This window comes from Ctenocephalides felis, unplaced genomic scaffold, assembly GCF_003426905.1.
Source record: "Ctenocephalides felis isolate EL2017-DRISC unplaced genomic scaffold, ASM342690v1 CF-g0.4_SCAFFOLD_01886, whole genome shotgun sequence".
Classification (NCBI taxonomy): domain Eukaryota; kingdom Metazoa; phylum Arthropoda; class Insecta; order Siphonaptera; family Pulicidae; genus Ctenocephalides; species Ctenocephalides felis.
This window is the reverse complement of record NW_020538040.1, coordinates 130,530,032-130,543,928: the sequence shown is the minus strand read 5'-3', so window position 1 is coordinate 130,543,928 and position 13,897 is coordinate 130,530,032. Positions and strand designations below refer to the sequence as shown.

At 25.2% G+C, this 13,897-nt stretch overlaps 1 protein-coding gene across 1 annotated transcript in view; it reads left to right on the top strand.

Moving 5' to 3' along the window:
- Nucleotides 1–4,687: 4,687 nt before the first annotated feature.
- The window catches only part of LOC113375900 (homeobox protein homothorax-like), a 575,379-nt gene continuing 566,169 nt past the window's right edge, over nt 4,688–13,897 (top strand). The window contains exon 1 of the mRNA XM_026615844.1: nt 4,688–4,762. Coding sequence (XP_026471629.1) covers nt 4,718–4,762 — 45 coding nt within the window. The 5' untranslated portion in view covers nt 4,688–4,717. The remainder of the gene's footprint in view (nt 4,763–13,897) is intronic.

Below are 13,897 nucleotides of genomic sequence, written 5' to 3'. Positions count from 1 at the left end.
GCTTGCATCAAGGCTGATTAGTGATTACATATCTTTTGTACCCTACTTTCAAATATTGTTGTTAAACAAATCCAAAGTTTACTTGCTTTTGAAATATTGGTGGGGGGCCGTTTTCCCGTGGACGCTTATACAAATTTATATACATATTTACATAGTTGTGTATACACTTATAAACATTTATACATTTTTATATACGCTTAATACATTTTAGTTTTTTTATATGTACACATTTTAAAAATTTAAACCCTTCCTTACATACTTATATATTTTTACACATTCATACAAATTAAAACACATTTATACACGTTCTTGAAAATTATATATAATTTTACTTATTTATGCGCATTTGTATGCGCTTATACATATTTATATTTATTTTTATAAAATTATACACATTTGTACTCATTTATGCACATTATGTACTTTTATATACGATTAACCACATTTATACATATGTATTCACATTTATACATATTTGTACAGAAAATTATATGCACTTGTAAACATTACTGCGTATTTGAACACTTATACTCTGTTATAGAAATGTATATAAAATTATACACATTTTTATATCCCGTTGCACATTTGTGTACCTTTATAATCTTTTGTACCATTTTACACCGATGTATACAAAATTTATTCAGAATTGTATAATTTTATACAAGTATGTATACATTTATATGAAATTATACTAATTTGTACATACCTCTGAACACTTGTACACGTTTACACAAAATTATACACATTTGTGTACATTATTTAGCTTATAGGAATCTTTATGTATTTCTGATTGCTGAATAAAACACAGTTAGATAAAAAAATTTGCACATTTCTGCGAATTTATACAGACTTGTACCCTGTTATAGAAATTTATATAAAATTATGCACGTTTATAATATCTACGAACATTTGTGCACTTTTATACAAATTTATAAAATATTATAAATATCTGTACAAATTTATGCGCATTTATTCATATTTGTATATTTTTATAAAAGTTTGTATACAGTTATATAAAATTATATACATTTATAGCCTTTTATACACATTTAAATAAAATTATACATATATGATCAATGATCATATGAACATTGTTCATACATATAAACATTTTGTACAGCTCATTTATACACATTCACATAAAATTAAAAGCAATAAACATTTGTACACTTTTATACTAATTTAATTATAATAATTTTATACTAATTTATTATACACATATATACAAAATTATACACAATGTACTTTTATACGTATTTATACACTTTTATACCCATTTATACATATTTATACAATATTTTACACATTTGTAAACATTTCTACGAATTCATTCACATTTGTGCCATTTCATATAAGTTTGTTTACATTTATATCAAATTATTAATATTTGTACTTTTCATATACTTTCATATAAAATTTGTACTTTTACACATTTGTATACTTTTGTACTTTTTTATGAACATTTGTGCACTTTTATACACATTTGTACAAATTTATACAAGTAATGTACATTTGTAAACATTTCTGCACATTTATATACTTTTGTACACTTATACCGTTGTACATAAAATTATAATTTATTGTACACATTTAAATTTTATAAAATTTTACACATTCATACCTATCTATAAACATTTGTTTTTATACACATTTGCACACATTTACACAAAATTATACACATATGTAAACATTTGTTCATATTCATATAAAATTATAGACGTTTTATTACATATCTATGAACATTTGCACATACTTATGAATATTTGTACGCTTTTATATGTATACATTTATACAAAATGCACATGACATTTGTGCATAATTATACACATTCTCATAAAATTACACTTTTTTACACATATTACATATACTTACACTCTTCTACATTATGTACAAATATGATTTGCACATTTTTACAAATATGTCCATTTTATAACGTGCAGATAGTCAAAACTAAGCATTTTTTAAAACCCATTCAAACACATTTTCTATCTATTATTTTATAATTTTAATAAAAATCGAACTTCTCGTTCGTGCGTCATTACACATGTCGAATGCACGTGCTCACTTGTGCAATTTTTATCATTGAAATTATTAATTCTAATTGATTAATTCAATCAATCTATCGATATTTATAAAAATTTGTTAATTTATTAAATATCAAGATTTATTGTAGAATTGGTATAAAAACTTATTTTGTAATTTTGTTTTAAATTCTAGCAATTTTTGATAATTTTTTTTATAAATTTAAATTTTAATTCAATAAGTAGTTTTACTATTGTTCATTATAAATCATTTGAATTATATGTTATATCATTGTGAATAAATTGAAATGAATAAATATGAAAAAATTAAAATAGTGATTTGCGCACAAAAAATCAATGAAGAATTTCATACAATGTTTTAATTAAAATTTTTAGTAGAATTTTCTAAAATAAGTAAAAAAGTTTATATAATGATATAATTAAAATTATCAGTAATATGATCAAATAATAAGTAAGTAATTCTATAAAATGTTTTAATTAAAATTTTTAATAAAATTATCTAAAAATAAGTAAAAAATTTTATACAATGTTTTAATTGAAACTTTCAGTTAAATTATCAAAATATAAGTAAAGAATTTTATTCAATGTTGTAATTAAAATAATATCTAAAAAGATTTTAATATAATATTTTAATTAAAAATATTAGTAAAATGATCAAAAAATCAGAAAAGAATTTTATACAATGTTCTAATTAAAGTTGTAAATGTAAAATTTAATTAAGTAATTTTAATTACAATCTTATTTATTATTATTATTATTCAAGTAATTTTATCTTTTGTAACGAATATTTATTTATCTAAATTGAGATGTTAGATTATTTTTTTTATATTAATTCTTATATTTATATTAATTCTTATATTTATATTTATTCATATTATATCATTTAGTCAACTATTCTACTTATAGCTCGTCAACTTCTTGTTTATCTATGGTTAATTCTCAAATTTTAAAGATTTTTTAATGTTGTAATTTAATTTTTTTTTAAAATATGTTCAAATTTTATAATTTTATTAAAAGACTAACCAGAACATACGTGCAAATTTATAACAGATCAAGAAGTATGATTTTATTATTTATAGTCATAAAAATATATTTTTTAAGGTACTTAACACCCATAAATAGCAATTTTATGCTTTATCATCATTGGATAATAGACTAATCATTTTTTTCTATATAATTTTGATAAGATTTTTGTGTCCCGAAATTACTTATTCAAAAATATTTAACGTGTGAGATTTATTCGTAGTACTCAAAATTTATTTTTGACAGATTATACCAATCTTCACTATTAATTTTCATTATTTAAAAATAAGAAATATACAAAAAAAATGAAATTATTATGCAATTTTTGTAAATTGATTATAAAAAAGATTGTAAAATTATTGAAATATTTTAATATTTAAAAAATATATATTTCTACATTTAAAAGTTTAATTAACTAATTTAGATGAATTGTTCAAAATAAACTATTTGAAATATTGCTGAATATATATAATAATATGATAAAAATTAAAAAATTTACTGATGAATTGATTTCAGTAAGTTGCAATAATAGATATATTGAATTTATCATAATAGATAGAATTGAATTGAATTGAAACAATTAATTAAAAACATTATAATCCATGTCAGATTAAAAATACTTACATAAGTTGGACCAAACTTGATCGATATTATATCTTAATTTGTGTAGTTTTCGCATTATCAAAATTTACTGTAAAAATAACAAATTTTTGTAAGATTTTGAAATGGACTGAAGACTATTAATTCTATACTGAAAATCAGTTTTAATTGGTCAAATAAATTTTTTGCTTTGCAAATTGTCGATTATTTAATGAATAAAAAAGATTAAGAATTTTATGTATCGCACTTAATTTTGATAAATGTGTAATAAAAGTTTTTGTTTAGAAATGACTAAGATGCCAATTTTCGGACAAAATTGGTATACTATGTAACTGGTCTTCCATGGTAACATAAAATAATACAAATAAGAGTATAAGATTTAAAGATTTGGTATTTTTGGTGCACCTATTTTATTTTCTTGATGTTGACTTTCTTGCATCATGAGTTGGTAGTCAAAAACTGTCAAGAAGATTAGGCGCGTATTTGAGCGTTCAACTGCTAAAACATAACCTACAAATGGTAGAAATGTCAAAATAGCATTAGTTTGATTTCTTGCATGTGTTATTTATGAGTGCAACGCCAGAGTGGCTTTTATTTTGAAGTGATTAATGTTATCGCCATGCTGCCATAATATAACATAGAACATGTAATTTAGAATTGCCACTGCAGTTATCATAAAATTTTGAAGGAATAATTGTGACCTTGTCATATGATGTGAAACTGAAAAATGGCTTACGGATTTCTTCTTCAATGTTTAAGAGATACGTAAAGTGCATGTCAATTATGTTACGATTTCATTTGCATTATGTCAAATGGCATCACGTAAAAAAAACTGATTTTAATTTTTTATGAGCCCACGAGAGATGATGATTTACTTTCGTATACTAAACGGATTTGTATAAATACAAATGATTTAGTATCTAGTTAGAAAGACTGGGTACGGTTGTGACAGTCGTCATAACAGCTGAACTGTACTGATTTTGACATAGGGTCCAAATGCAGAAAGATGAAGAATGATTGTGCGAACAAGTTCCCATTATTGCTTTTAGTCAATGCCTTACATCATAATCTGCAGACCGCATTGCTTAGAGTCAAAGGTAAGTTTTCATTTTTGAATTCTTTAAATAATAATTGTTAATTTTATACAGATCGACTACTTTTTTCTTATTTTGTTGTAAGTTGAACATTAGTAGTTATTTACCAGTAATTAGTTTTTGTTAAATAATTTAGTTCAGTTATAATGATGATTTGTTTTCAAAAGTTGGGTACGTTTGTGACAAATTAAATTGAAGAGATAAAAAAATCTAACTTAACTAAGACAAAATATGAAAGGAAAAAGAAAATTCAATATAAGAAAAAAAACACAAGAAATTTATGTTAACCTTGTTTAATTTTTTTTTCATTAAAAAGAAACTTTGTTTAAAAAAATATATATTTTATATATTGTTATATTTTATTCATAAGCATTGTTTATGTTGTGTTGTGTTGGGTTACATATCATTACATGTTGTTGTTATTAACAATAATAACAGTCGTTATAAACCATTTTGGTGTTTATACCCATTGCTTTTAACCTATTTTTATAGTTGTCACCACCGACCCCAAACGCTGGCACAACCGTCTCTCGGATGTGGACAGTTGTGACACTCGCCCTTTTCTTATATGATTTGATTTTATAACTAATCTATCATATTTAAGAACACTATTATTAAGTAATTTCACGTAGACAAATGTTCAAATTAACAAAATTATGCTGATAAAAAAAGTGGCAGAACCGTACCTAGTCTCCCCTACACTATTTATATCATAAGTAATTATAAGTTTTTTGTAATAGTTGTGTTAACTTGGAGTAAAAAAGTTTGATTGTAGACAAGTGGTTCGAATGACAGGATCTGAATCAGAGGTCCTGGGTTCGATTCCGCTTTGAACGGCTTGATGTCGAGAAGTCGTGATAACGGTTTAGAAGAGATAGATAGAAATATGTTTTCAAGTGGAACGAGCCCTATACCGGCATTGTTGCATCAATAACTATTCGCCCTATTACAGAAATTGTAATAATAACTAATCAAAAAGAACTCAGTTCTAGACAAGTGGTTTGAACGATAGAACTTAAATCAGAGGTCCTGGGTTCGATTCCGCTTTGAGCAGCTTGATGTCGAGAAGTTGTGATAACGGTTTGGAAGAGATAGATAGAAATATATTTTCAAGTGGAAATAGCCCTAAACCGGCATTGTTGCATCAATAAATTGTCAACCTATTACAGAAATTATAATATTAATTCAACAAAAATTTATCAAAAAGAGATGGGACAACTGTTTGGGTTGCCATCTGCAGTACCGACAAGTATTATGTACCACGTATTAAGTCAAATCAGCACAACAGCTTAGAGTAATTAATATAATTATAAAATGATAAAAAAATTACAATATTGTGTAATGATTCCTTCTCGACGAATAAAATATATCATCGAATCGTTGTCAGAATGTGCATCGAACGGTAATGCATAAACCTCAGTAAAAATTTGATGTTAGAAGCAATTATTGTCGACGTAACAAAGGTAGAGTCGTAGCGTCGTAGATATTGCATCGGTGTCTATTCCTCGTATATGTTTACGGATGTGTTTTTGCGAATCGCGCCTGTTCTGTTGTGAACATGGAACGTGTAGGCAATGCCGTGCGACGAGCGATACAGCGCGACTCTCGTTCAGTTCTCACAGCGCGCGCCGAGAGCGCCAGAGCGAGAGGGAGAGCCGCGCCGTTGTCGTTGTCGTTCTCGCTCTAACGCGAGTCCGGGCGTGTCTCTCCAATGGCCGCAGCGAGGGGCGTGTCCGGGTGGCAGCCGGCGCGTAGCCGCCGATCCGGGCCCGACTCGCGACGCCGTGACTCCCGCAAAGGCGTCTCCGCCGAACATCCCTCTCCCGATCGAGCGCTAGCACCGAGTGACGCCCACAGTCAGCGCCAGTGATTGACAGTTGGCAGACGACCGCGAAAGGCGCAGGGTCTCGCCGGGTACGCGCCACTTTTCAATTTTCGAGTGTTCATAGTGTGACGTGTGAAATGAAAATGACGCGATTCGAAAGATGCAATGTTGTTAATAGTAACAGTGACTTATTTACAACTGACTGATTACGCGACGCATTCTCTATGCGACAAAAAAGAGTTTTCGAAAAGTGCTATCGTAAAAGAAAAGAGATAAGATCTTTAAAACAAAGTGAAATTGGTTCGGTTTTTTTAGTTTGATTTTAGTTTAATTTTCGTTTAGTTCTGTGATTTCGTTTTCGCGCGCGTACGTCCTAGAAAACAATCGCACTCATGTGATCCGTGATAAGGGTGTTATGCACCTTAGCAGGATTCCTTATTTGTTGTTATTATTGTGCATTAAACCGGGTGCTATATTAATTAATAAATAGTGAATAATAGTTTTGTATTGAATTAGTGTAGATAAGGGACAAGTGTATATATATTTATATATACACATATCTTTTTTATATATATATATAAATATATATATACATAGTGTGTTGCTATATCAGAATTTAAAGTGGCACAGCACGCTGAGTATCCTCCCGCCGGGAGATATCCTCCCATGGCTCAACCGAGGGTAGGTTCAATAAAAAGTGATCAAAATATAACGAATACACGTGTGTCTGTGATGTGCAACCATTGTATAGTGATACTTGGACCAGATATGGAAAGAAATCTTTGTTAAATTATGTTCAATTGAAAAACGAGGACTAACTAACATACCAGGGCAGTTTCCTCGTGACGCGAATAGAAACATAATATAAATTCATAATAGAAATCAAAAATATTTATAAAGATTCTTTTCTTCTACTCATTTGTTAATCAAATTTAACGAGCGCTTGCGATATCATAAATCACATGCCAATGTTTGTAAACACCCAATGAATAAACTTATCAAAATCGCCTAAAAATAAGTGTCATAACAATACTTGCCTTACACAATAGGTCATCGGCATTTAATGTTTTCACTAATAATAATTAATTTCAAATGTGTCTTATAATAAATCGGCGAAACAATAAATAACAATTCTAAACCGCGATAAAACGAAAGTGACTTCCCGACGTTTTGTACGTGATAACATTTCTTACGACGCACATGGTCACGGGAATAAAATGATGTAAACAATAAAAATAACTTAATTTATTGTTATATATTTTAACGCAAAATTTCAAGTATTTTACCAATAGAAAATGCCGTCGGAAAAAATAATTGATGATTTTAAATTTATAATGGAAATTTATATATTTTCAATAGGGGTTAAATATTTTGTATGACCCCCGAACGGTGTTTTAACGATATTCTTAATTTTTACAAAAATGAAGAATTTATACTACTGTACTAATTTATATTAACAATAATAGTACATATGTAAAATTGCTTAACGTATGCAACAACTTTTATACTTCTAGCATAACAAAAATTAGTTAAATTTTAATATCGTTTATATATATATATATACGTTTATATCGTTATCGTTAAATAATTAAATTTTGTAGTTACAATTCGTTGAATATATCGTTTGTACAATTTTTGCAAAACAAATTTTATACAATTATCAGAAAACTATAAATATATTGCTTATTAGAAAATTTTACGATATCAGATAATTTAGTTAAAATTGTATCCAGGAAACTTAATGTATCAAAGAATAAAATTATTTTGTCAAAATTCCTGAAAAAACACTATTTTTTATGTCACAAATATATGATTTATATGGCTCTTTACTGATTATTTTATTGTATTAAAAAAAATTGACTTATGTAGAACTTCTTAGCGTCGGACACATACTACTGACATGGCGATTAACGTGTTAAAAATTTGTCTAATAATGTGTCTAATTATTAACGTGTTAATAATTTGTCTATTATTATTATACCAATTATACTCTTTATTTGAGTAATAATATCATTATATCTCTTACTACATTTAAATCGTTTTTATCTAATGTAAGTGTAATATTTGAACGTAAATTAATAATCAACAATATTTTCTGTAAATAAAATGACTTAAAACTATCACAAAATTATAATTTAAAAAAGGCGTTAATTATATTATATAAGCGCGCTAAAAGTGCAACTATTCAATAATGAACTTATTTGTAAATTTTTTATTAATTTTCTTGCAACATTCAAACCATTTGTATAATATGAATGCATTATTTTACAAATTTGTACAAAAATAAATGATCTGAAATACTTTATAATTTCTACCCCTTTTTCATATAAAACATTTTATTGACTATAATACGAACAAATGCAAAACTTAACAATATTCATAGTACACCTATCAAATTGATATTAATACAATTATTTTTATATTATAAACTATATCACATTGTGATTGAATATATGATATGATATTGGAAATAAAGAAAAAATTCTAATGATTTATATTGCTACTTTAAAATTGCAATTACAAGTATAAATTATCCATCGAATACAATGTCTTAAAAAACTGTATAAATTTTGAAGAAATTGTGAAAATGTTGAGAACCATTGTAATTCGAAAAAGCCGCCCGCGGTGGTTCTGAAACATACTGGTGCGACATGTTCTGAAACATACTGGTGCGACATGTGTTTCCAAAAATGTTATTTATGCTAAAAAACAACAGAAAAATATAATTATTCATATATATTTTGCTGTAAATAAGAAAAATCAGCAAATATCATTTTGATCTTATTTGATTGAATGAAAAAAACTATCATTATATTTATATTTTTGCATATAAAACTATATATGTAACAAACATGTAAAAATTTTCACGGTTCAATCCAGTTTAAATTTTTTACCCCCCTAACAAAATCCGGCCGTCGCAAAACTCACATCCATATTTGTTTCCATAATAAATATGTCTTTAAAATTTCCAAAATCAATCAGAATTTTACATGTTTATTATCAAAATAAAAATCTCTGAGGTCCTTTGACCAACAAGGATCGTGTATGACTATCCTGGGGCAAATTATCTTACAAATTGCATTATATTGCATTTAACTTTGTTCTTGATATATTGAGTATAAAATTAAATCATCTTTGATATTTTTAACGCCATTTTTTAATACCCTACAGCTACTCGGTATGCTTTTAACTCCCATTGAAAATGTAAAATTAATTCGAGAGCTCTAAAAATATTTTGCATTCAATTTTATTGCAATTTGCACAAGCGCGCCGGCTTTTTGGACATAAGTGATGTGAATTCCAGAATATTATGGTTTTTAATATTATTATATTAAATTTAATATTTTTGTAATGTTTTTGAAAGTTGGTATTAAATTAACCCAACACAGAAAGTTATATTTTTAATATTTTGTTTAATTTGTTTTGAAAATTGGTGAAAAAACATGAAAGTTTGATTTGAAAATTTTAATAAGTAAAAAGTGCATTATTTAAAATAATTGACATATAGTTACAATACATTTTTGTAATTTAGTTAAAACATAAATTATGTTGTCAAATAACAATGGTTCAATATGAAATAGGCGAAAATCATTTTATGTTAAAGCTTTATTTTTTCTATGTGTTAAATGTGAATAATTGTTAGTCAAATTTTGTTGCTCACAAAAATGTATTTTTTGCATATATATACACATATGTGTCCATATATATATATATATATATATATATATATATATATATATATATATATTAAATTTTTTATATGATTTTGATGTTGAAATATGTGATATTCAGTTTTCAGGGCAATACATCAATTAAAAAAATTTGTATGACTTTAAAACAATTATTTTTTCCATACGTTTCGACACATTGTTTTGTGTCATCTTCAGTGGACTCTAGATTGAAAGAACAGATAGAAATTATTAAATAAAACTAAAATATAAGAAGTGATAGAAGTGAAGTTCATACCATATCACTTCTTATATTTTAGTTTTATTTAATAATTTCTATCTGTTCTTTCAATCTAGAGTCCACTGAAGATGACACAAAACATGTCGTAACGTATGAAAAAATAAAATTTTTTTAAAGTCATACAAAATTTTTTTAATGATGTATTGCCCTGAAAACTGAATATCATATTATATATATATATATATATATATATATATATATATATATTATTTCTAGAAGTTGTGTTAGTGAAAATTTTGCCAGTCTTTTTATCAATTTTAGTGATTCAATATATAAATTTTTGCTTCCATCAATCTCTTCCATTTATTTTGCTAATAAATTTTAAAATATACATAATAAATATATAACCAAAACTTGAACGATCTCTATTTTAAAATAATTTCTGACTCTTATCGAAAAAAAAGCATCCTACGTCATTAAGTCATTCGGTTCCGAGACTTTTATATTAATTTAATACACCAGACAAAATATTTAAGTCAAATCTATAATTTATTCAAATTTTATTAAAATAAAATCTATCTCTTTGCCGGTGCTGTCATGTATTTAATTTTTTTCTGATTTGTGATTCATACGAAACTGTCGTGTGTGACGCGGTGACACCTGTAAAGGCCCCGTCACACACGGCAATAATTTTTGGATTTAAAACGTCCCAATGAAATTATATTATCTTTAGGCTTTTTTCAATTTTGAGTTTGCAACTTTGGAAAATGAAAGAAACTATCGGTTTTAGGAACTTTTGATTTAACTTTTGGGTCTCAAATATCAGTTGTCTTTTTTGGTTTTTAAATTTTAAAATATTAGCATATTAAATTGTTATCTTAATATTACTGTTTTTTCTAGATTTTGTAAGTGTAAATTTTATACTTGAAAATATAATTTTTTATCGCTTTTTGGATTTAATCATTATCCATTTACCCTTTCAAAATATAACAATCTATATTATTTTTGTATTTAGGAATTTTGATTTTTATTTTTTATAAATAAACAATCTATTGACGTGTCTTAGACAGAAATTTGGAATTCGTGCATTTTTTTGCAATTATGCGATTATTATTTAGATTAAAAGCAATAATCACGAAAATCTTTAAAAATATTTTTTAAATGTTTTAATTAGTATATTTTATCGCACATTTTGATGTTTATAAAGGTTTATACAACCAAATTAATTTTATGAGAAATTAAATAGGTAATCATTTTTCACGAAATATTTATTTGTGTAATTGTATTCTCAGAATGATAGCATATCTTTCTAAATCATCAACAGAAATAATACAAAAAGAACTTCATAGAATTGATAGTTTTCAACATATATGAAAAAATAGTAACACTTTTAAACTAAAATTTACTGCTAATATGAAAATTTTTAATAAAAAATAAAATATATTATAAATAAATAACATTATTTTCAATATTTTTGTCTAAAATGTATGACTAAAACATTTTTATAATATCTTAACTTATGATTATATAACTTATTATAACTTATAAAATCTCATGAAATAATTGTTTTTAACTTTTGAAGATTACCGACATATATTTAAATAAAAAATTCAGTAGTTTAAGACATGAAATAACAGAAATTAAAGTAAATACAATTAATACGTTAAACAATATAAATTTTATGAGGAATATATTTATCATTTTGTTAAATTCTTATAATACAAAAACTAATAAAGTTTTAATAAATGTAGCAAATATCCTTATTAGCTTAACACAATATGTAAGAATATTATAAATGTATTTAAATTTAAGCATGTTTTAAACTATTTTTCTTTTTTTTTTTTAATTTCACACATCATTTGTATTACGTTTGCGACCAACTTCATTCTTTCTTCCGACTGTGTGTGACGGCACACTAACGAAATGTCGTTTAACGTAAAATCTTTGTAGATTTTATCAATTCTGCTCTTACGAAATTATTTTGAGTAAAAGTGTAATGTTTTTTAAATGTGAAAAATGTTAAATGTAACTTTCGTAACGATTTCGATCGGTAAAAGGCGAAGGATTCGTAGTGTAGTTTTAGATGCATCGCTCGGTCGGCGACTTCGAGCAAACATGGCCGATCATTAGGTCGTGATTGATGATGACAAACAAAAAACATCGCGGACCACTGTCCGCGTCATTTATATATAAGTATATATACATACATACATACATATACACAACACGAGACACATATATACGCATACAAATACATATATATTTGTACATTTATTTTCGAGGGTTGCTTTATCGAAGTTAATGCAACCGACGGATCGAGGAACAAATTTCACAGTTTATAAAATACTTGTCATAACTTTTTATAGTACATTTTATTTTATTCTTTATTAATTTTCATTTGTAAAATAAAATTAGTTGATGAATCAAAGCCATAAAATATTAATTTTAGTGATTCAAACCAATTTAAATATAGATAAAAATATTTACAATTTTAGTTTTATTTACAATTGTTAGTTCTTATTAATACAATACTGTTTTGATAAGCAAATATATATAAAGTATATTTTAATTACAATTTATAAATTAATTGGCCTTTCTGGTTAAATAGATAAATAAATAAAAAAAAAACAAAATACAAATTAATAAGAATTTAAAGTTAATATCAAGTTAATAATCAGAATTATTTTATTATATATATTTATTTTGTAAAACTAGTATTATATATAAATTGATAATAGTTAAAATTTAATTGTGACCTAAGGAACCTAACATACTAGTCATTAAATTTACAAAATTTTTAATTATATATTATTATTTTTTATACAAACCAATTTCAATATGTAACATTTTTTTTGATACTGAAAATGAATAAAATAAAAGCTTCTCGATTAAGTTTTTGTTTTCTAAACCTAAATATAAAACTAAATATAAAATTAAAAAACTAAGTAAAAACTAAAGTAAATATAGCGACATAAATTTTTATTAGCTGAAATATATATATAATAATAATAATATAAATATAATACCAAAATCAAATGATAATATTTACCAGTATATAAATATATGTATGTATATAAATACTAATTTTTAATTTTAGACAAAATAATTTAATCACTCACTAAATATTATTATATTATTTACTGATTTTATATATTACCGATTCGAAATACCGTTTATTTAAATTGTATTATAAAAACTTATTACTAAATTTTAATATAGATAGCATTATTAAATTTGCATCAATTATGAATTATATTGTACACATTTTGCATGATTTTTTAAAAACTATAATATAAAGTTCGTAATAAAATATTATTACCCATTAAAAAATGTATAAATTTGAGAATAATATTATTATATAAACTTTTTAATGAAGTATTTTGAAATAATATAAGATTTAAAAC